General features: G+C 37.3%; 1 protein-coding gene across 1 annotated transcript in view; it reads right to left on the bottom strand.

Annotated features, from left to right (window-relative positions):
- Nucleotides 1-541: 541 nt before the first annotated feature.
- LOC132306107 (vacuolar protein sorting-associated protein 41 homolog) overlaps nt 542-25,385 on the bottom strand; it is a 52,724-nt gene continuing 27,880 nt past the window's right edge. The window contains exons 7-19 of the mRNA XM_059803344.1: nt 21,949-22,051; nt 11,185-11,288; nt 11,018-11,111; nt 10,758-10,913; nt 10,607-10,669; nt 10,375-10,440; nt 9,932-10,132; nt 7,334-7,411; nt 7,129-7,248; nt 6,959-7,039; nt 6,765-6,850; nt 1,337-1,418; nt 542-1,233 (exon numbers count right to left, since the gene is read on the bottom strand). Coding sequence (XP_059659327.1) covers nt 808-1,233; nt 1,337-1,418; nt 6,765-6,850; nt 6,959-7,039; nt 7,129-7,248; nt 7,334-7,411; nt 9,932-10,132; nt 10,375-10,440; nt 10,607-10,669; nt 10,758-10,913; nt 11,018-11,111; nt 11,185-11,288; nt 21,949-22,051 — 1,660 coding nt within the window. The 3' untranslated portion in view covers nt 542-807. The remainder of the gene's footprint in view (nt 1,234-1,336; nt 1,419-6,764; nt 6,851-6,958; nt 7,040-7,128; nt 7,249-7,333; nt 7,412-9,931; nt 10,133-10,374; nt 10,441-10,606; nt 10,670-10,757; nt 10,914-11,017; nt 11,112-11,184; nt 11,289-21,948; nt 22,052-25,385) is intronic.

Genomic DNA, 25,385 nt, shown 5'->3' on the forward strand with positions numbered 1-25,385 from the left:
TGGCCTGTCATAATGGAGTTACTTTTTGTCCAACAAAAATTGGGAAAAAGCTTACCTTCCCATTAAAAGAGGGCAGGTTAGCTTTTCCAATTTACAGAACTCTAAAGGTATACAAGTTAAAATTTACTTCGGGGTGCCTGACCCGTAACAAGCCCAATCCAAATTGATTTTGCGTTGAAATTTAATCTGAGTTTGGGTAACTTAAGTACAACATCAATTGCAGATAAAATTGTCCCAAAAATAAAAGTTGAAAATGACTATTCAAGTCATTTCAAACATGAACAAGTTTAGTTGACACATCTTGTTAAAATCTAATGATAACTAATTCTAGGATGAAACATGCACTTGGCAAATTAGAGTGTCAATTCAAATCGACATGATTATCACCCAAACACTATTATACTAAGCTCAAAGTCACGTATTTCACGTTGTGTCCTAGCCGTGTTAATATGTTATGCCTAAGCATTACACCCATGGCTGAAAGATCCCTAATCTCATTCTTTTACCAACAATTCAAACAACTCCCATCGCCTTTCACCCATCACGAAACTAAAAATCAAATTATGAACTCAGTTGATGTGCAAAAACTACATTTTCTTCTTTCATTTTTGGACTGCAAAAACTACATCCGCACGCAAGAAACTGCTCTCTTAAAAAGCCATCATGACGCCCAAGACATCAATAATAAAATAATAAATACAAGGCCTATTGCGAATAGAAGCACAACAACAAGACCTAATAAACAGCACACATATGCACACACCACCCACAAAAAATACCTCATCCCCTACCCCAACCAATATATTCTCAACCTGCTGCTGTAGTACACAAAATACAACGCATCGGAGAGGCACTTGAAGGGGTATCGATGTCGTTAACATCACCATTCTCATAATAATATGATATCGCCTCTCCAGAAGTAGCACCTGCCTCTTTTTTGGCGCTAACAGAATTGGTGGAATCCATAAGACAATTTCTATGATAAGCATGGCAGCAAAAGAATACAATGATCGACACATCCTGTATGAAGAAGGGATCAAAACACATGCAACACCGTCCACCTCCCCTAGTTTTCGACTTAACCTCCATGGTTCTCACGTTAGGTGCTCTCTCAGTTGACTGAGAGTCCCTATTGTCATCCCTTTTAGCACGAGCTTCATCTTCTTCATTGCTCAAGTAAACTGCACGTCTTGCTTCTTTATAGTATTTAATTAACAAGTTAATACAATCAGCCTGCCAATTTCACAGTTAAATGCAATTGTCAAGCATTTTTAAATTGTTTTCTTCAGCAATTATTAGGAAATGAAGGGGAAAAGGAGGGACTGCAGCTGAGTACCTTAAGAATATCGTTACACCCATGTCTAAGAGAAGTTTCTGTCCTGTAGTCTGTGATAATTTTGACCAGACGATCCCTCAGCCTGAAAGGAGCTCAAAGATGGAATAATGTATATACAGCTCTTCACCGGGGAAAGAAGAATATATATATATACAGCTCTAATCACAATAAAGGAATTAAAGTTCTGAACATTAGTTAAAAACATCAAATTTCACATGTAAGTCTGCAACTAAAACAACCTTCACTCAATCATATAAGAAAAAATATACACAGCTGACAGCTCTAATCACAGTAAAGGAATTACAGTTATCAAACAACTAGTCAATTACTATTTATAATTTAACAAAAGTAAATAGTTAAAAACATCAAATTTAACGTATAGGTCAACAACTAAAACAACCTTCACTCAACCAAATAAGAAAAAGGATGGGTCTGCATAGAGAAATTTTGTATCAATATGTATAAGGTAGAGAAGTTCATCGTAAAAAATTAGTTCAACTGCGGCCACTGTTTTGATCTTTCCTGATTACTAAATAAAATTTCCCGAGTACTCAGTTCAAAGAGCAACATCTCCTTCACTCGGGCAGAAGGTTAGTCTACCCCGAAGGATTGGTTCAACAAAGAAAAGAGGCCAGGGACGAAAGGAAGTTCCACATGTTACGACACAAAGAAAGAGCTCGTATCATAGGAATGAACTTGGTGCTTGGCTACAGCAAAACCACTTTGTTTTCCAATCAATGTAAGTGGGAGATGAGGTTCAGGCTTTTGCCTTTGTGAGACGAATGAAAATTATAAAGAGAAGAGGAAAATATGATAAAGCAAAAAATTTAAATTTACAAGTATATAAAAATAAACAAGTCCTTTTTACTGTATAAGTGGATGTAATAGTTTAAACAAACATGAGAACAGATTGTCCACCGAGTCATCTTTTACTATTTCAGTTTCTATATAAAATATTTCATTTTCAGATTACACCATTGTGATGTTGTGACCCAATTTTTTTTCCAGCCGGATTCAATCCGAAAATGGGCTTTTGTGGGTCTTGGACCATGTTTAGAACTCTTTTGTAGCCCAGGGCATTTAGGGTTTGGAGTACGATATAAGAGAACACTGAAAATTGCCGGAAAGAGAGAGAATTAGGGTTTTGTTTTTTTTTTTTTTTTTTTTTTTTTGGGGTGGGGGCGGCGGCTGAAACTTGTAATCTCCTGTTTTTTCGCATAGTGAAATCCTCCATCGGATCTTCACCATGGTCCATAGAAGTAGGCTTGTGCTGAACCACATAAATCTTTGTATTTGGTGTGTGTACTTTTCTTTCGTGATTCTTGATTGTGCTCTTGGTTTGCGATATTTGTCGTAACAACCATCATTTTCTGTAGGGCAAAGGTGGCACAGCTCAGGAAATTGACATTTGTCTCACCTTGTTTTTGGGGAGTTTAGTGATTCAAAGAAAATTTAGCCAACATTGAACTAAATCACAACGGAAAGGTAAAGGATGTGGAAAGCTTGGCCGTTAGTCTGGGGTATAGGATTGAATTCCTTCACTTCATCCTGCTAGGGATTGCCTTTCATTTTGTCTTCTAAAGGAAAAAGGATGACTAATGGACAAGCAGAGTTCCCAGGGAGATATACTAACCATAATTTTACCTTTCCCAGTTTGCCAATATATATCCATCCCAACTTCACTGGTCCTCCCTCTGTGGCTGGGAGATTAGAAATGTTTCAGAAGCATTTCCTGTGGAAGGGTTATGATAAAAGTTTAACTACCATTTGATGGATCGAATGTTGTTTACGCTCCCATTAATGTATGGGGTGTAGGTACTAGGAAGCAGAGGTTGTTTGACAAATCTTTGGGTAAGCAATGCACATACGTGGAGGCCATGTAGCTTGTGAAAAAGGGTGATGGAAAGGAGTATAGCATTAGGAGTAATAGAGTGTGGACTATAAGTAAAGTTATTGGGTTGAGAGGTATTTATGTATTGTTTGGTGTAATGGCAAGGCTCTAAAATTTGTGTTTCTAAAATTAGAAATACCCATTCCTTGGGCTTGACCAATTAATAAATAAAAAAAATAAAAAAAAATAAATAAATAAATAAAGGATGAAAGCATTTTGCAGCAATAGATAAAGGAGTGTTCTATAATGAATTATCGAAGTGTTTCAAAGATGGATGTTGCATGTAATGCCTATTTAGCATAGTTTTGCAAGACTGGGAGCTGAAATCAATGTCTGCATTTTCTTATCGGTTACAGGTTAGCCTTCCCAAAAGGAAAAGAGAACAAATAGTGAACATGAAGGGCTGTAGCCTAGAGGTACTTCCTCACCTTTCAAAGTAGAAGGTCGAGGGTTCAAGTCTCCTAAGGAGCAAAGTAGGTGTGAGAGTCAGTTTCTTGACAAGGTAAAAAAGAAAAGAAAAGAAAAGAAAAGAGAACACATAGTGGTGGAAGGTTTCAGGAGAGAGGTGCTAATCTTTAGGTCCTTCCTTAAGATGTCAACGGTAAAAAGATCCTCAAGCATCCCTTCTGTTAGACTATCAGTTTTTCCCTAAAGGTAAGCTGTAAAGAAACGAGTTCAACAATTAAAATCAAGTTCCTACACCATCCCTCATATACGACCCATCTCACATTCAGAGAGAGACAAAACAAACAGAAACCATAGAGCGCAAACTTGCACTGACAAACAAAGCAGGTTAACCAATCTAGACAGAGAAACATAAACCCAGGGCATCTCTGGAACAATGCTCAGATACTATGTATCCGGTAACATTACCAATGGCCTCAAAAACTTGAAAGGAATAAGTCTAACAATGCATAGCAAGCTCACAGATTGGAAGGGCATTTAACAAGTTAAAGCACCTAGTGTGGTTACATTGTATTGGTGGTAGCAAATACGTTATGCTCTTAAATGATGATTTTAGTAGAATGGCATAGGTTTATTTTTTAAAAGATAAATCAGAGGCACTAACTCATTTCACAAAATTCAAGAATATTGTAGAAAATGAAGAAAACTGCAGGATCAAGAGATTGAAATCTGACTTTGGTGGAGAATTTGCAAGCAACGAATTTAAGGACTATTGTACAGATCATGGAATCAAAAAGAAGTTTTCTGCCGCAAGAACTCAACAAAATGGAGTGGTAGAAAGAAAGAAAAGGACAGTGCAAGAGATGTCTAGAACTATGTTGCTTGATTAAGGGATATATATCTAAGGGCTTTTGGACTGAAGCTGTGAATACAGCTGTGCACATTCTAAATAGAGTCCTTCTTAGACCCATGTCAACCAAGACTCCTTATGAGTTGTGGCATGGGAAAGCAGCCTTAGTCAACTACTTCAAAGTCTTTGCTAGTAGATGTTTCATCTACAATAATGAAGATAATCTGGGTAAATTTGACCAAAATCTGATGCAGGAATATTTTTGTGTTACTCCGCAGAGCAAAGCAATCAGATGCTATAATCTAAGGACAAATAAGCTGGTTGAATCTACTCATGTTAGAATTGATGATCAAGAACATAACTCAAGAAAATACCAAGGCTAAAAGTGATCAATTATAACCTATCTTCTACAGACACAACAGATCAGAAAAGGGATCAGACACAGTCTAATAATCCAAATCTTCAAAAAGAAGTTCAAGAAGAAAACATTATTGGCAATAAGGAAACTGGAGTTATGAGAAGAACAAAAAGAAAATCCTAGAAGATGGGGGGACACTAGCCACTTTGCTCTACTTTCAGCTATAGAACCAAATTGCTACAAGGAAGCCAAGGGCATAAGTGAATGGATTGAAGCTATGAAGGAGGACCTGAGTCAAATAGAGAAAAACAGTACATGGGAACTTGTGCCTCATCCAGAAACAAAATTGTCATTGGTATCAAATGGATGTACAGGAACAAGCTAGACGAAAATGGAAAGGTTATCAGGAATAAGGCAAGGCCAGTATGCAAGGATTTTGCTCAAGTGGCTAGATTAGATGATGATGAAACCTTTGCCCCTGTTGCCAGATTAGAATCCATAAGAATGATGCTGTCATTTGCATGCTCAAGAGGTGTCAAGGTATATCAAATGGATGTAAAGTCAGCACTCTTAAATGGAGATTTTCATGAAGTGGTGTATGTTGTGCAAGCAGAAGGTTTTGTCCTTGGAAATCATCCTTCTCATGTTTACGAATTGAAGAAAGCTCTATATGGCCTCAAGCACGCACCAAGGGCCTGCTATCAAAAACTCCACACTTTTTTAATTGCTCAAAATTTCATTAGAGGTAAAGTTGAACTACAGAGAGTTGAGTGTCCTTTACTCATAGTGCACCTTTGTTAAAGCCTAAAGGCTTCGTGGATGTTTCCCCTATTTTGGGGGTTTTACCGTGTTACAAACATTTGTGTTGATTGTGTTCTAATTTAGTTGATTGATTCAGCTTGAAAGTTACATTCTTCTACAAGAAAGAAAATTAGAAACGAACCAATTCACTCACTCCCCTCCTTTCTTGGTTTCTTCAGTATCACCAAATTTATTAAATCCATCATATAAGTATATTGGGTCCACATACAAGTAGTCTGTTTACAAGACATTTAATTCAAATGCATTTATGCATGTATTTTGATGAGTCCCACACCGCATGTCAAGATATAATTGGTTGGCGAAACCATGTCAGCAAAATGACATGGTATCACTGGGGTACTGGGTATTTGACTTGTACACCTACTTTTATCTCTTTCTTATAGTGGATTTGACCTGACTAGACTGGATCCCAGGAGTTTCCCTTTGAGGTTTCTCAAATAAAAATCTTTGTGTCTCCTTATGTTTATTTTACTTTATATTGCTTATGATTGGATGTGTTATGAGTAAGGCGTGATGGTTTGATTGATTATTGAGAGTTGAGACTTAGTGTTATTTTTTCTATTTACATTATTTGGTAATTTAGTTTAATCTAAAAAGTAGTTAAAAAAAAACAAGTTAACCAACAAGACCTATTCACCTCCCTTCTAGGTCTAGATCACGGACTCTGCGCAAAATCTCTGTTAGAAACTAGGTTCCGGTCCTTACCCTATCACCTTCATTTTCACGCCTAGTTGTCTAGTACTTGCTACAGATATCAATATCCATTGATCAAGCTCCTAATGATGTAACTATGGTTAACTCAAAATAAGGAGGCAATATCCACCACCAAATGATAGAACGCCAATTCCATACTGAACCATTCATAATTTATAGACCAAAAGATAAGTTGTAAATTTCAGACAACACCATCTGAAGAAAGATCTATAATCAAATTGCTGTAGAAAATTAGCAATTCTATTTGGGGAAAACATATGAAACCAACTGGAAGTTATCAACAACAACAATTATTATTATTATTATTATTATTATTATTAACAATAATAATTAATAATAATAATACGAACTGCTAGAAGTAACACGAACAGTTTGTGATCATACTAACCGAGGTATTTCTAAACCATTTGGCACTATATTTACAATATAGAGAGGATCCAGATTTCCCACAGTGTGCTCCAACAACACGCCTACCTGCCAATTAGTGGAAACATGTGTGAAGACTTCTAAAAGTAACATTTGGATACACACTGATAATGTTTTCATGCACATTTAATCTTCAAAATCTGTATATAATAATACCATTTCAGGTTTGTTAATACACTCTTTGATCAATTCTTCCCAAAGTTCATCATCGTGCTGCATACCCACAAATTCTATAGCCTGTACAAAGTTATGACACTTAACCATCACTACTAAAATTCAGAACAAGAATACAGAGAGAAAACCGTAAGGGATATATGAAAAGATACCTCTTCTATATTCCCTAATTTATTTATGATAACTGAAAGGGCTTGTTTTGAATTTCCCATTCTGCCAAGGATGAAAACTTGCTCTCTCACTAGATTTTTTCTTAAACAAATCTCATACGCCTGAGATTAAATTTCAGGAATAATAATGTCAACACAAAATATAAATTATGGAAGATTATAATTTACCACCATTCACTCTGCAAACCTTCTCAAGTGTGTAATGCTGACTACTACGAAGAAAAGGAAGCAGCATCTTAGGATCAAAGTCTGCATAAAGCTCCACCTGTTATAGTTAATAAACAGAAGCACAGCTGTTAGATAATGCATGCAACATAACTGCACATAAATACAATTAAGTACACCAGACGAGCAATTTAGGAAGTGAAAATATAATGAAACCTTAAGTAACACTAGCAACATTTGCAATACTTTCAAACCCAGATCAGAGATCAAGCCAGCAGGAGAACAGCTCAATCCAACTGAGTTTGAGCACTGATTGAACTGGATCACCCATGACATGAGAACTATTATGTCTAGCATTTGCGCACATACGTGTTTTGAAGTTGCAGCCTAGATGGCAATGATTTTACCAAAGAGTTAATGCCTCATTAGGTGACCATCTGAATAAGCAACACGGTACAACATTTAAGAGAGGCTATGTCATCTCACTAAGCATCGCGACCCGTCTAGTGCATCTGGCCCAAGACAGCACCATCTTTTACGACATTGTGTGAGACACCTTTCAGTACCACAATGTGTCACCTGAGAAATGTCATCCAACCATTATCATTAAAAAGGAGTGCCTTCACACTCTCCAGCCACTTAATCATGCACTTCCCCAAGCGTATTCTTCTATCCTATGAAAACCCACTTACCAACCACTCAAGTCTCTCTTCCTTCAACAATCTAACATCACCCTAATCTCTCTCCTTCACTCTCAAACCATCAATTAAACATATCACACCATTTATTACTTGCGTTTCTCATAAAAAATAAAAAATAAATTTTAAAAACAAACAAACAAATAAAAGGTGTTTTTGTACACATAATTGTCATCTTGTTATATATTGTTAGAGAGTTTATTTCTATTATTCATCAAGGGCACTATTGTATTTTAGTTTTCTTAATATATAATTGGTGAGAGGTGTGAGGCAAACCTAACTTTTGACTCTCACCTTTCACAGAACAATCTTCCCTTTTCCTCCTCCTCTTCTTCTTGTTCTCTACTTCTACAAAGCCTAGTTTCTTCAACTCTAACTTGGTATCAGAGCCAAATCAAGCCCAGAACTCATTCACATTCAGTTGCTGCCCATAATCAGAAGAGGTTGTCGTCAGCGTCCGCTGAATTCAGCATATACAGGTCGAGGACCATACCAACTGGCTCGCCTGAATTTTCTGGTAATTATAGTGGTATTCTCGTTGCATTTTGATGCTGTTTGAGGGTTGTTTTCCTTTTTCGAAACATTTTCGGAATTTCAGCCCTATGTTTTGCGATCTAGAGTTTTGAACTTTTTTTATTTTATTTTTTTTGTTGACATCTCTTCAAAGGGTTGTCATTTAAGGCTTAGAGAAGATTGCTTGGTGGCTGTGTGTTGATTCATTGCATTTGTGTTGATTTTTTGGCCAAAAGGGGTCTTGGCTGAGGAATTTTACAGGCTGTTGGTACTCCATGCATTTACAGGCTGTTGGTACTCCACATGAAATTCTCCATGTCTTCGTAGCCCACACTTCCATCTCCTCTAAGGAACCCACATCTCTGTCGAAGCTGCCCACAAGGCACGATTTGAGAATCGTCTCCTGTATGGTGGTACTGTGTTCATCCATCTTGAGAACATGGCCTCTATTTGTGGTCACGCTCTCCACTTTTCCTTGCAGATCCAGACGAGGGAGCCTTGCAGCCTCAAGAAACGACAACCTCTGACCATCCAGAGCTCTCATTGAAGAACCCAAGATAACCAGAAGAAAGAAGCAAAAAAGCAGATCTCAAAAGACACCGGAGTAGAAGACTGTAAATTGCAATAGGACCGAAGAGAAACAGAGGAACTCAAGAGAGAAGAGAGGAAAACAAAAAACGTTGTTTAAAATTTGACCTTAAAAGTAACAGTAGTCTTAGGTTGTAGACTAATTTGTATATTTTTTATAGTTCAAGAGATTTTTGTCATGGTAGAGGGGTGTTTGCAAAAAGTTGATAGTTCAAGGGGGTGTTTTGCATTTTACCAAATGCAACAGAACGGCATACTATTAACAAGATAAATTTATTTTACATATCTCCCAAGCAGATGCAAAAGCAAAGTTGCAGAGACTGGTGCCTCACATTGAATGAACCAAATATCAATATGCCACTAATACACAAGACATGAAAGCTTTGACCAAGACAATGATAACACTGACACATTAAACAGTTTCTCATGATCTGAAAGACTAACAGTTCAACACAGGAGCAAATTTCAACATGAACAGATTTTTTTAACTATAATTGTGAAAGCTCATATAGTTCCAAATTAGAAGAAGGAAAACTTAACCCAACAGAACCCAGTGAATTCTGTCTAGAAGGTGCATTCACCAGTGGACCTCATAAGCATATTATTGATCATGATCCATTGCAGGTCAATTCATGAAAGCATCATTTCATGTTTATATAAGTGGTGTTTTCGTCATTTCAACCCTATATTTATGAGAAACGAGACATTGATGACAAGCCTTTCTGACTCGAACTCAGAGAAGATAAAGAAGTTAAAACACAGAAAACCAACTATAATTTAAAAGGCATTGTATTATAAAATTTTAAGTCTCTTCTTCAAACCTGCATATCATGGAAATCCCTTCCAGCATGTGGATTAGCTTCAAATAGTGAATGCAGATATAGATGTAAAAAGTATCTGGAGTCACACTTATTCCCTGCAGCTAAAAGTTGCGAAACAACTTCAGGTGGAGTAATTAACTCCCTGTGCTGGATCAACAATGGAACTGCGCGTTTGCAATCCAATGTCATCAGTTGAACAACCTGAAAATACATAGGCAATAGAACAAAGAGTCGTGTAAAACAAATCAGATCCAACAAATACTTTAAATATGAACAACTTGGAAGAATGAAAAATATTATGAGTTTTCAATTGTCATGATATTGAGAATTCTTTAGATATAGATATGACTTTGTTCTCCTGATAATGAAAATATCAGTAAAACCACTCCAAAAGAACCATACAGCTTCACTAATACTTTCAACTGAACTGATAAAAATCATACCTTTTCACGAACTACGTCATGTAAGTCATGATTTTCGATGAATTCAAATATATCAGGCTTCATAAGCTGAAAAGCAAGGCAATAAAAACAATGCTAAGAAGAAGGAAATCAAAACAGGGAATACAGCGACAACTTGCTTTCTCAAAGAACATCTTATGTGCACATTTCATGGGGTATAACTACTTCTAGTGACGGCTACATTTGTGCATGAATGTGCATGTAGAGCACTTACATCCGCATATAGTATGAAAGCTTTCTCATACTGTGAATCGATTACATATAACTCCGCCAGTGCCTAACATGGTAAAGAAACACATAATTAATAAGATACAAAATAAACAAAACTCATAACAAACATGACAAATAAAATGATTAAGACTGACCTCTTTGAGCGCATCAGTCATGGATGAAGTATTAAGCTGAGGTTCTATGGCAGAGATAACATTCAATGCAGAATAAATTACAGGTGGCCAAGATTTAACAGTTGCTACGAGATCCTTGTGGAAAGATGGATTTGCTGCCAGAGCTACAAGAGCAACCTGTAGCTAAGAAACAACTTAGAACTTGTTCTCAAATTGGGACACCAAAAAGGTGACATAAAGATTCAAATATAAGTTTGTAGGAAATACTGTAGATTGCGAACCTCATAAGCAGTATCACGTAACCTAGGGTTTTCTGTTGGTATATACAAAACCAGTACCGGAAGCTGGCGGAGATGAGCAAAGTGGAAAACCCATCTGTGAAAAAAACCCACTTCTAGTAATTCAAAATATAGTTACAGCTGAGTGTATATTACATAATAGTTAGTACCTCTCCCATGCTGAAGCAGATCCTCCTAACAATTTTGGACATAAAGACGCGGCTTCGGCATATTTCCTTTCCACAATCAAATGGTCAAGGTATCTTGACCCCACCTATAATAGAACAATATCAGAACAGTACTGAATATACTACACTAGCAAATGCAACTAAAACTGAAAATAGGTAATATATTTGGCTATTTTACATTCTCCAACAAAAAATAAAAAATAAAAAAATTGAAAAATTGAAAAGTAATCACATAATCACGAAATGGCCACATCATGATTACAAGATAGATTGACCAGAAGAAATCTGGAAGCCAGAACTACAAAAGGAATATTTAATCAATTATAATGGACTAACATACTATCAGGGAAAAATAGAAGGAAAAAAATTAAAAAACAAACAAAAATTGTAACAGGGCTTCCATTGAACTGCCACATTATGGTTACAGGAAACATTGACAAGAAGGAAGTTGGGAAACAAAAAGAGGATAGCATCTAGAAGCACAGAAACAGGTTAAATATGACTATGAAAACATATTCAACACACAAATAATAACTTGGTGTGAAAATTTCAAGCAACACCAACATGCTAAACTTTGTAAAATTTAAGCTACTTAACAAAGCCTTGTCCCAACTATTAGGGTTAGCTATATGAACCCTGTTCAGCCAAAAAATAGGCTTGGCAAAACCTTGACCCAAACCATTAACTCTAGACAGTATGAACTGTAAAACTCTTATTTAAAAATCATCTCCTTTTCCCGTAGTGTAAATGTTATTTCAGTATTTTTTCCTGCCACTCATGAAATATATATGATGAAGAACAAGGCATAACCCAAGAGCTAGTCACATATGACTCGCACTTATCATTGGAGAAGAGGCAAAGAAAGAATTTGGGATGTTAGTGAATTATTTTATTTATGCTTATGGTTATATTTAGTAATGTTTTAATTTTAAGGACATTTTAGTATTTTATTATTCACGGTTTTGTTATGATTTTGCCTATATAAAGGCTCCTTTGTAATCAAATAATTCAGTTTTGGAGATTATTGATTATTGCTTTCCCTCGGTTCTTTCTGTATGTTTTGTTCCTTATCCCATTCCTGTTTCTCAACCATTCAGTCTATCCTGCCTATCTATTCACACCACCCCTTCACACCCACCCACCCCCCCCCCCCCCCTCCCCTCTCTTGTCTGTTTTCTCATCCCCGTCCTCTAGTCTACTTCTTCTATTTTCTCAATTTAATTTACTGCACTGCCTTGATTGCAAACTAGCTCCAATCTGGGATCAATAAGAGCAAAGATTGCAGCATCTAAAAAATAAGTAAACATTTTTCAAAATCCTCTTAATTAGTTGGACTGCAAAATTGTTAGACCATCTGTCAAAATACTGATCACTAGAATCACATTAGCCTCTCGAAGATCCTCCATGCCAAAATTTCAGCTTCAGAATTTTATAGGCAGCTAATGATGCCAGAAATCCTGTGGAATCTAGTGAAGATGCATTTTAATGCAGCTGCAATAATTGCCTTTTCAAAATATCATGCCTCTGTTAAGGAGCTTTAAAAGAAATTAGTATCATCAATAAAAATGATAACATAGCAATTTTTTTTTTTTTTTCATGAGAATAATTTGCTCATTTCAAACATGTCATTATGGATCAAATCCATGAGACTATTGTCATCTAATAGTCGTGAAAGACTGTTTAATATCACATGCTGCATAAAATGCATTGATCCACATGAGCCTTATCTCACTATTTGATTAGCCATTGGCTATCCCTCAAATCAATGGTCATAGATTCATGTAATCGTGTTTATAAAATATCATGAATCAAAAAAACTTACCAATGGAAGCATTTCATAAATGGAAACATACCATTAATGGAGTAGCTCATTTTGACAAATATATCACTTTTGGACGAAGAAGTGATAAATACAAAACACAATGTAACTTTCAAGAAATAAGCATAAGTATATTCAAAATGAGCATCAATAATGTAATCGATAAGGTAGCATTTTCCACCAACATACTCAGTCCATTTTAAAATATCAATGGGGATCTCTTTCAACAGATATGAAAGACCAGTAAAAATTTTTATATGCTACCTATAATGCCTTGATCCATATAGATTTTACCATAAATTTTTGATCAGCCCCTGACAGATCCTTCGATAAATTATGTATGTTCATGAAGGTTAAACTTCTCATCATGAACATGTGTATTTATCTCCGTCCGATCAACTGAATATATAAGCAGAGACACCTAAAGGAAGATATCAAGGTTTGGAATAAGGATGTGTTTGGCAAACTGGAGTAGAGGAAAAATCTGCTTCTTATGGAAATTTCAAAGCTGGATAGGAAGGAAGGGGTTGAGGGGATTTCTGGGTTGGAAAGGAGCAGAAGGGAGGAGTGCAAGGCTGAATTTGTAGAGACTGTAGTGATGGAGGAAGTTTCGTAGAGACAGAAATCTAGAGCTTTGTGGCTTAAAGAAGGTGATCGGAATACTAAGTTTTTTCACCGCTTAGCTAATGCTCATAAAAGAGGGAACAGCATGGGGAGGATATGTTTTGATGGAGTTATGGCTGAAACTGAAGAGGAGATTCGGACAGGTTTTGCGGCATATTATCAGGAGATGTTCACAGAGTCCGTCTCTTGGAGACCGAGGTTGGATGATATTGAGTTTGATACAATCTCTGATGAGGATAGGGTGGGGTTGGAGAGGCCTTTTGGGGAGGAGGAAGTGTTGGAAGCTCTAAGGAGCTATGACGGAGATAAAACGCCGGGGCCGGATGGGTTCACAATGGCATTTTAGCAAAAGAATTGGGAGGTGGTGAGAGCAGATGTGATGAGAGTATTGCATGCTTTCTTTGAGGAAGGTTGTTTTGAGAAGAGTCTGAATGCTTCTTTCATTACTCTCATACCTAAAAAGGGTGGAGCGGTTGAAGCTAAGGATTTCAAACCAATTAGTTTGGTGGGTTCTGTTTATAAGATTATTGCGAAGATCTTGGCTATTAGGCTAAGGAAAGTTTTGGATGGGGTCATTTCGGAGTCACAGAATGCGTTTGTTGGAGGAAGGCAGGTTCTTGATCCGGTTCCTATTGCTAGTGAATGTATTGATGCAAGGGTCAAGAATGGTGAGCTGGGGATTGTGTGTAAATTGGATATTGAGAAAGCCTATGACCATGTGAATTGGGTGTTCCTTTTTTTTTTTTTTTTTTTTTTAATAAGTAAAAATTAAATAAAAAAGAGTTCAAAAGGGAAACGCGTCCCATTACAAGATTGGAATCGAGGCTAAGGCGCCAAAGAATCCAAAAAAGTAATTAAATCATCGGAAGTGGAGCAAGAACTCCTCTTGACATAATTAAAAAGAGAGCGAATAATAAAAAGTTTCAGCGTCACCGTAGACGACTCCTTCCCTTCGAACATTCTGTTATTTCTCTCTTTCCAGATGCACCACCAAACGCAATGTGGAACTACTCTCCAGTAATCACGTACATCTCTCCGCACACGACATCCTCTCCAAACATGAATCAACTCCTTAGAAGAACGTGGCATTACCCAACGCAAGCCAAACAACCCAAGAATAAGATTCCAACAGTCGTGCGCCACGGGACAATGCATGAGGATATGATCAATTGACTCACCATCTTGCTTGCATAGGCAGCACCAATTGACAAGACAATTTCCCCTTTTCCTCAAATTGTCAATCATCAGAATCTTACCTCAAACAGCGGTCCAAACAAAAAATGCCACCCGAGTTGGAGCCATAGAGCGCCAAATGGTCTTCCACGGAAAGTCAAGTCCATGTGAATTGGGTGTTCTTATTGTATTTGTTGGAGAGGATGGGGTTTGGAGCTAAATGGAGAGGGTGGATACACCAATGAATTTCGTCGGCTTGTTTCTCTATCTTAATGAATGGGTCACCAGCAGGTTTCCAAGTTTCAGAGGTTTACATCAGGGGGACCCATTGTCCCCTTTTCTGTTCATTATTGTAATGGAAGCTTTGAGCAAACTCATGAAAAAGGCAGAGGTACTGGGCTTTATCCAAGGTTTTTTGGTGGGGCGTGCGCCAAACCAGATTGTTGCATCTCACTTGCTGTTTGCTGATAATACTATCGTTTTTTGTGATGCGAGTGTGAATCATTTGAGGCATTTGCGGTGTGTTTTGGCCTGTTTTCAAGTTGTCTCAGGGATGAAAATTAATATTGGCAAGAGTGTGATTGTTCCAGTGGATCCGGGAGTGGAACGGTTCCAAAAGAGGTTATCCGGGTGGAAGAAGCAGTACTTGTCGAAAGGGGGTAAACTCACATTGTTGAAAAGTACTCTCTCTAATCTTCCTACGTATTTTCATGTCTCTATTTCCAATTCCAAGAACAGTGATTAGTAGACTGAACAAGATTCAGGGGAACTTTCTGTTGGGGGGTTTACAAGAGGAGGGTTGGGAATTCGAAGGTTGGATATGTTTAATAAAGCTTTGTTAGGGAAATGGTTATGGCGATTTGGGTGCGACAGGTCTGTGCTTTGGAGGCGTATTATTTCTTGTCGGTTTGGGGAAGAGGAGGGAGGTTGGATGGCTAGAGGTGTGCCTTCATCAGCAGGTATGGGTTCTTGGAAAGGTGTTAGGCGGGGATGGGACAAGTTTTCTAAGCGGATACAGTTTAGAGTAAGGAATGGGTAGCATGTGAGGTTTTGGAAGGATGTATGGTGTGGGGATGTGGTATTGGCTCATAGGTTCCCTCGGCTTTTCAGGATGGTTGAGAATAAGTTTGTTGTGGTTGCAGATTATTTTCAGTTAGAGAATGGGAGAGCTAGTTGGGATGTGCGCTTTCGTCGAAACTTTAATGATTGGGAGATGATGGAATTTACATATTTAATGGGATTAATATATAGTCAAGGGGTGGAGGGGGAAGGAAGGGATGAGATGATGTGGATGGGGGGTTCTAGAGGGGTGTTTGAGGTGAGGTTATTTTACCAAAGTCTTACAGATTCGTTAAGCAATGGTTTCCCTTGGAAGGCTGTATGAAGGACGTCAGCTCCACCGAAGGTGGCGTTTTTCATATGGACAGCGGTACTTGGCAGCATTCTTACGCTTGATAATCTTAGAAGAAGAGGCCAAATAACAGTTAATTGGTGTTGCATGTGTAAGATGACGGGCGAATCGGTTAACCATCTTTTGTTGCACTACAAAGGGGCAACAGATGTTTGGAGTATGGTTCTGAATGTGTTTAGGGTTGAGTGGGTGGTGTCAAGGAACACGGTGGACATGTTAGAGGCTTCGAGAGGGAGACCAATGGGTAGTCGGTTTAGGAAAGCTTGGAGGGTTGCACCTCTTTGTGTTTGGTGGGGGCTGTGGCTCGAGCAGAACAGGAGATCTTACAAGGGAAAGGAGGCGCCGACGTGGGCTATTAAGTCGCATGTTTTGCATGCTCTTTTTTCTTGGGTTAATGGGAGAAATTGTCCATCTGTGGACAGTTTGTTGGATTTTGTTGACAACTTATCGTTGTAATGGCGTCTTTTGCGTATTTTGTTTGCTTTGTTAAGGGTTGGCTCCCCTTTTAGCATCTTTGTTAATATATATTTACTTATCAAAAAAAAAAACTCACACACTCAAACTCAATAGTTTGAAAAACACTTTTTCAAATCTCTTTTTCTCACTCTTATTTTGTTTTAAGTGTGTATATTGTAGTATTTGTAGGCCTACTATTTATACCAGTAGAAGTGGGGATGTAATTAAGTTAGTATTGACGAAGCGATACTTAATTTCCACATAAATTGCATATTAGTTAAGGTACTTTAATAGATCAGGTGTAACTGGAACTTCATTAAGAATTCAGTAAAACTTCACTTAAACTTCATTAAAACTCCAGGTGGAGTTGTAGTAATTTAATTGCTAATTAATTTGAAACATAACTCCAACACATGTTTTGTACATTTCTCAAATGTATGGAATTGTCAAATCATCATTGACAAAGGAAGTTCGATAAATGCAATGTCTAAATAAGGTGTTTTTAGAATGAGGCTTCAACTCGAGCCTCATCCGCAACCATATAAGATAGCCTGGAAAAATGGGACTTCCTTGATAGTCATAGAGAGATGTCTAGTTCCTATTCAAATGGGTGACTATTTTGATGGCATATGGTGTGACATCCTACCTACAGAGGTAGCCCATGTAATACTTGGTTGTCCTTGGATTAACAATGTTTGTGCAATCCATTCTACTAGAGAGTAGAGACAATAGTTATGTCTTCAAGTGCAATGGTAAAACTATCAGGTTAAACCCTGCAAAACCAACAAAGCCATTAGGAAGGGAATCTAGAGCACTGCATAGGACTTCTCCTCAACCTTGACGAAATCATGTTAGCAAAAGATATGGCAAAAGAAGTTGTCTATGTTCCATTTGGAGATGTGTAAGTCTCAACCACCAGAATCTAGTGTCCCACGTCATCCCATTCTATATAATCATGTAGAGTATGTTAGAATTCATGACTTGCGCACTTCTATTGTTTCAGATAGGGACGTTAAATATGCAAGCTATTTTTAGAAAACACTTTCGAATTTATGGGCACCAATTTGAAATCTTTCTCCGCATTTTGTCCTCAAACTAAAAGAAAATTTAAAATTGTTGAGCAAAGTCTAGGAAAGTTGATTCAGTGTCTCGAGGGAGCATATGTAGATATTGGGAACTCATTGTTGCCTCTTATGGAGTATGTCTATCTTTGTTTGGTCAATTGGTCATCTAACAAATGCCCTAAGATTACATATGATTGTCTTCCTCGTCAGTCCATTAACCTTAAACCTATGTCTTCATATGCTTGTTCATTTAAAATTTCTGAATCCTTTGTTGAGTATGTCCATGAGCATCAGGCCGATATAAGACAACAAATCATTTTGAATAATAAAAATTATAAATTTATTGCATGTGCTCATCATAGGAATCATGACTTCTTGGTAGGAGATTTCTTATAAGTTGTGCACCACCACCACCTTATCCTTATAACTCCTTCAATGCATGGGAAGCCCAAGGCATTCAACATTTCCACATCACTTATAAGTCAGGACCTAATGCATGTTAATTTGACTTGTCAACAGATACTAGTATTAGTCCAATTTTTCATGTGGAGTATCTAATGCCTAACCGAGATACCTTTGAGCCTCTTGTGTTGTTAGCTTGTGCTTCTACGGGTGGCATTATATTTTCTTCAGCAGCAGCACTTGTCATCGCATTATGTCAGCTATGGCATTTGAAATGGCTTAAGGATGTTATTGACCATCAGAGTGAATCACGATGGATGTGTTATCCAACTTCAAATGTGATATGCAGTCCCGATGAGTTTGCCATGTTGATCCGAGTTTTTTAGAGCAGTACTTTCCGTTTTACTTTTCGGAGAAAAGTTCTCATCAGGGGAGGAGAATTGATGGAGAACGAGGCATAACCCAAGAACTAGAACCACATATGACCCGCACTTATCATTGGAGAAGAGGAAAAGAAAGATAGAATTAGGGTTTTATTAATACTTATGGTTATTTTTAGTAATGTTTTAATTTTAAGGACATCATTGAAGATTTAATGGGGGAATCAGTGGAGGAAAATCTTTCAGTAATTGATATTGTTTCCTATTATTGAATATTTGGTGTTACTAGAACAATCAGTGAAGAAAAATCCTCTTTGTTTCCTATTTTCTAATTCTTTCCATTCTCATAATTTCTTCTCTTATATAAAGGAGCCTCCACCATTGTATTGTGTAAGAATTGAGAGAGTATTATAAAAGTGATGTAGCCCTTTGGGCACTTTGTGCCGTGCAATGTTATTAAAAGCCCAAGGCGCATCGAGGCGCTAGAGGTCCTTGGAGCCTAGGCGCGAGGCGCACACTTGAGTGATGTGAGGCGCACAAGTAAAATTTTAAAACAATAATTCTCAGCAAAAATAACACAATTAAACAATGAACATCCAATAATAAAAACACTAAATATATCACAATTAAACCAATAAAGCAACCTGTAAAATAGAACAATTAAACTAATTCTAGGCGACAATAATTCCAAGCTGGATCCTTCGACATTTTTTCCTATCTATTTACAATGAGAAATAGAATGGAGTCAATGGTGTGATGAACCAAGTTAAATTCAGCAAACAAACATTCAGCAAACAACATTCAGACTATTCAGCAAACAGCATTCAGAAAGATGCATTCAAAATTTAAATAATCTAGCAAACAGCATGTAGCAAAATTCAGCAAATTGCATTCAAAAGAAGAAAAAAACAGAACACAACAACAACAAAAAAGAGACAGACAGCCTTCAAAGAAGAAGGGAGAAAAAAAATGAGATAGAGATTAGAGGAAGAAAAAGGAAGAAAAGGTCAGAGATTGAAAAAAAATAAATAAATAAATAAATGAAAGAAAGAAAGATAAGAAGTAGATGAAGAAAAGAAAGAAAAAAAGAAAAAACAGAGGAGTAGATGAAGGAGAAAAAAATGAAGGCCAGAGAGAAGAAAGAGAGAGGAGTAGATGAAGGGGAAAAAAAAATGTTCACGAGAAAAAAATACAGAGAGACAGACAGGAGAGGAGTAGATGAAGAAAAAGAAAGAAGAAGAAAAAAAACAGAGACTGGAGAAAAAGAAAGAAGAAAAACAGAGACCCAGAAAAAAAAAAAAAAGAAGAAGAAGAAGAAGAAAGAAGAAGAAAAAAAACAGAGACTGGAGAAAAAGAAAGAAGAAAAACAGAGACCCAGAAAAAAAAAAAAAGAAGAAGAAGAAGAAGAAGAAGAAGAGAAGAGAAGAAAAGAGGAAGAGGAGGAAAAAATAACTGAACTGACCTGGTAGGCTAATTCCTGGCTTCGCCTTCGTCGGATGGAGGCAACTGATAGCCCTTTCTTCTCTTTCTTTCTTTCTCTTCTCTTCTCTTTCCCACTCCCTCACGTCTTTCTTTCTTCTGTAGCTTTTGCTCTTGATTGATTTGTTTTGTTGACTATTGGGACCCATTGGGTTGCCTCACAACTCACAAGACGACAAATTTTCCATTTTGTACTTTTAGTTTCCATTTTGTGCTTTTCGTTTCCAAAAGGCTTTTTAGTTTCCAAAAGGCTGTAACTATATACTAATACATAATAATATAAAGAATAAAAGTAAACACATAATACATAAAAGGAAACACATAAAATATATAAAAGGAGCTACAGAATACATGAGGCGCGCTTAGATAAAAGCCCCAAGGCGCATCCCAGGCGCGCCTAGTGAAGGTCGCTGCACCTGGGCTTACATGAGGCGCATAAGTTGCGCCTGTAGGCGCCTTGCACCTAGGCGCGCGGCCAGGCGCGCTTTTAATAACACTGGTGCCGTGGATGGAAGCCCTAGTGGCTGAACCACGTAATATTTGTGTTTTTCTCGTTTCATTTATCTCTTCACTTCCGTTTTATGCTTTAAAACAAACATTTTAGTATTTTATTATTTAGGGTTCTGTTATGATTTTGCCTATATAAAGACTCCTTTGTAATCAAACAATTCAATTTTGGAGATTATTGATTATTGCTTTCCCTCAGTTCTTTCTATGTGTTCTGTTCCTTCTCCCATTTTTGTTCTTGCTTTTCTCAACCATTTCAGTCTGTCATGTCTATCTATTCACTCTATTCTCACCCCCACTTCACCTGTTTTCTCATTCCCTTCTTCTAGTCTATTTCTTCTATTTTCTCATCCCTTTCTTTCTTTCTTTCTGGTTACTACTTGTCCTGCGTCAATATATGCACAAATAAAATGGATGCTTCATGGTTATAATTTTAGGTACTTTTTCGCGACCATTGGCAAAACTGATACTTCACATAGAAGTGGCTTCCAACAAGAAGAGAAGAGGAGAGAGAGAGAGACCATGTTACATTGTTGCCATAAAAATAGGTTACCAGCAAATGCAATCACAAACCTTAGGTTCTAGGATGAATTGCTGAATGGTCAAGTCAGGTAATTATTGTTCTACATAACAACAAGGTAATGAAATATTAAAAAAAACTGTAGAGATATAAAATCATGAAAAATTGTAATGAAATAATCATCAGTAAGCCAATGCCCAATGGAGCATTTTTTTCCCTTCTTTCTTCTCTCAACCAGCCTTGAAACCTTGCCTTGAGGCTTGGGAGTTAAGACCCAAAGCCACCAAGACAAAGGTAGACGGGTGACAATGAGGCACATTCTTTAGCGAGAGGAGGGCTAAGATGCTTCAACTCTTTGGAGGGCACTAAAACTTAAAACCCTTGGGCTTTTTAATTTAGCAGGTTTTGGTCTTATTACAAATATACTACAAGCTAAATGTTCTTCTTTCTTTTTTCTTTTTTTCTTTTTTCTTTTTTTTTTTTGTTCTGGTTTTCTTCTCTTTGTCTCCATGGACAATACCTCGTCCTTCCTTCACATTCTCCCTTCTCTTATTTCAATATGATTCTCAGTTGCGCACACAAAGAAGCAAAAAAGCATCAGAGAAAATTATAAGTGAGGATGGCCGAACCAAAATGTTATAACAATTTGTTGGAATATGATTTGCTGAGTATGTATATCAATATATTTTCTTTAGGAAGTAATACAATCTTCATCATCATCCTTGCCTTAGTCCCCAAGCCACAGGAATTCTCTTTTTCCATTCTTTTCTATTACAACTCATCTCCTACAAAATTTAACTTTTAACATTTATAGTAATTTTATCACAGGTTATTTTGTAAAAATTTAGTACCATCAATAATTTTATTTAGGATGTAACACCACCAAGAATAAATAAAATAAACAAAAATACCTCGTCAAGAAGATCCTTCCGCCCCTGTCCAGCTTCAACAGCTGCTAAAGCTTTCTCATGCCATCCATGTTGAAGAAGCCAAGAAATATGATCTTCTGCATCCCTAACAATCAAAAACACTTCAAATTTACAAATAACATAAACTTACAATCCTTCAACTTATACGGTACAGCTGTAAGGAGACAACATTATGGCAGCAAAACTATCGAAGCAAAATAAAAAATGCACTTCAATTCTCTTAACCTTAGCATAACACAAATTGATATCAATTTTTAGGCCATCCACTCACTTTAAATCAATATACACCTGAATTCATTAAACTCGTCAAATAATGGAAAAATGCTACTTAATTTGTATAATAAGTAGGGAAAAGTGCCCCCTTCAACTATTGGGGTTTTGCAACAAACCCCCTTGAACTAACAAATTGTTGCATTTAACCCCATCAGTTCAACAAGAGGGTGCCGGAAAAGCCAAAAGACGACATTACCCTCAATTAAAACGACATAGTTTGAAGCATTAGTCACATAAGTTGCTTAGTTGTAAAGTGAAATCCAAGGGGCGAATAAAAATTCAACAACACACCTTGAAGAGACTAAAATGATGTGGCCTAACCACTAAAAGTTTGACACGTCATCAACATTATCACCGCACAACTTATCTCTTTCCATTCATTCATTATACGTCGTCTGAAACTGTGGCGTGCCGGAGCTGATTGTTGAAGTTCCTAGGTATGTCTGAAACTCATGGTTTGGGCTCGTTGAAGCTTTTCCGATGGATTGACTGTTGATGCTCTTTGGGTTTTGTCGCTTCTCAAGTTCAGTTCAAACAGCTTCGGTTCAAAACTCGCCAGCTTCAATGGACACTGCTGCTCGGAGCCCGCCGAAACAGATGGTTTGAGGTTTCGTTCGATTTGTATATGAAGCTCCTTGGTTTGAATTGAAAATTCATGATTATTTGTCAGAAGATGCAACAAGGTTGTCAACCCCATGAAAATTTCTCCACGCTATAACCAACACATAACTGACCTAACCCTTCATTTATAGGGTTGTAAACCACATACCAACACAATTGCAGAGCGTTGCAAGTCCTTCTCGCAACCACTAAAACCATAGCTGTGAAACCGCTATGATCTCTCTTGCTGCAAATTCTGGAAACCTCTTGCCCTAATTATTTGTGTTTACAAAAGGGGCAATTTAATCTGTCAAGAGTTGAGAATCACAGAGAAACAAAATCAAATTTGGAAATTCTCTTCATCGCAAAAAACTCAAAAATTAGGGTTGAACCCTCTGCAATCCAGTCAGGTTGGGTCTCAACAGGTGGGTCAAAATCCACAAGCACTGGACACAGCAATGCCGACAACGAACAACGAAGGCACCGACGGCGATCCACGACGATGATGGACAACAACGATTGGTGATGACAATCAGCGATTACGGTTGATGACGAATACCAGGCAGTGATTGAGGCCACAACTATCGTTGTTGCTGAATCCGATGCCATCAATTGTTTCTTAACACTATTTTTTGGAAATTCTTCAATTTTTTGGAAGAATTATACAAGCACGTGAAGTGTGTGTATATATATATATATATATATATAGATAGATAGAAGAAGGCAGAGATGAGGTGTTGTAGTTAGCCAAAAAGTCACAAAAGGGCTATGTGGTCTTTCTAATTTTCAAAGGGCATTATTGTCCATAAATTTCAGTTTCTATGTCACATGGTCAATTTTGGATAGAAGTTAGCCAGAAGGAGCCATCTGCAAAAAAATTGCATAGTTCAAGGGGTTATTTGCATAATTTGTAGTTCAGGGGTTTTTTTTGCATGTTTACCAATAGTTAAAGGGGGTTTATTGCACTTTTCCTTAATAGGTATAACAATTTTCTAACTCTTAAAAAAATAATTCACCATTAAAGCAGCAGTTTTATTTAGTTCAAATTAATAAATTAATAAAAATAAAATCAATGATTCATACAAGCAATTTGTATGATAATGTTTTATCTTATATAATTATCAAAAAGAGTTTCAAATAGAAGAGGGTGAGCCTTGGCACAACGATAAGGTTGTTGCTTTGCGACCTGGAGGTCGCTGGTTCGAAACACGGAAACAACCTCTCTGCATGCGGAGGTAAGGCAATGTACATCTGACCCTTCTCAGACTCTGCAATGGAGGCAATGACGGGCACCTTGTGCACTGGGTTTGCCCTACTTTTTTTTTTTTCCTTTAGTTTCAAAGAGGAACATGAACTAGAATTAAACCAGAGGTTTTTATTTCATTGTCTGTACATAAAATCAAAAAATGATGATTCCTAAGAGCAATTTGCAGAAAATAACATCTTAGTTTGTATCATTATAAAAAAAATATATAAAAATATATATAATAAAGGTTCCAAGAAGTTTAAAAACTAGATATTTTATAGTTGAAACAACCTTTTTTAATATTGTCCACATATGAAGACATGAAACATACGTAACATGCATATATATATATAATATATTGAGAAGTAAATTTCAATAAAAAGCGCTCGCAAGAGGAACGACCGAAACTGCACAAGAACACACAAAAGGCCCACTATACTCTCAAACCATCCACAAAACCTACACCATCCTCTATAAATTTACAATACCACCTATTTACCCCAAAAATAAAAAAGCGCTCGCGAGAGGAACGACCAGAACTGCACACGAACACACAAAAGGTCCACTATACTCTCAAACCATCCACAAAACCTACATCATCCTCTAAATTTACAATACCACCTCTATACCCCAAAAAAATTGAGAACTCAAGATGCAGTGTTTTAACACCCAATAGGAGCTTCCTCTCCTTCAAAGGATCTCCTATTCCTCTCATGCCACAAAGTCCACCACAAGCATAGGGGGTTTCCCTCCAAGCATCTCAAACTTAACTACCCACAAGGATAGGGGGTTGAGAAGGTTTACGACCATGTGAGTAGGGATTTTTTGCTATACATGCTAGAGAGGATAGGCTTTGGAGAGAGGTGGAGGAGATGGATCTAGTGTTGCATTTCCACCGAGAGATTCTCAGTGTTGGTGAATGGAGTGCCTTACAGTTTCTTTGGCAGCTCACGAGGACTGCAGCAGAGGGACCCATTGTTCCCTTTTGTTCATCATTGTGATTGAGGCATTTAGCATATTGATGGGATACTTTAGAGTGGGCAGGTATTTCTCTAGTCTGATGGGGATTTCTCATCTTCTTTTCCCTGGAGACATGATTGTTTTCTGTGAGGCGGACAAGGCCCAGTTAAGGTCTCTTCATTTTGTCCAAGTGTGTTTTCAGGCTGTGTCGGGTGTAAAGGCCAATCTTGGGAAGAGTGTCATTCTTCCGGTAGGGGAGGGGGGGGAGAGAACTCCTATAGCCGATATTTTAGGGTGTGGGGTCGGAGCCTTTATATTTCTCACATATTTCTGCCATTTA

Source organism: Cornus florida, unplaced genomic scaffold, assembly GCF_030987335.1.
Source record: "Cornus florida cultivar Cherokee Brave unplaced genomic scaffold, ASM3098733v1 CherokeeBrave_3.0.0_Hap2_Chr05, whole genome shotgun sequence".
Lineage (NCBI taxonomy): Eukaryota > Viridiplantae > Streptophyta > Magnoliopsida > Cornales > Cornaceae > Cornus > Cornus florida.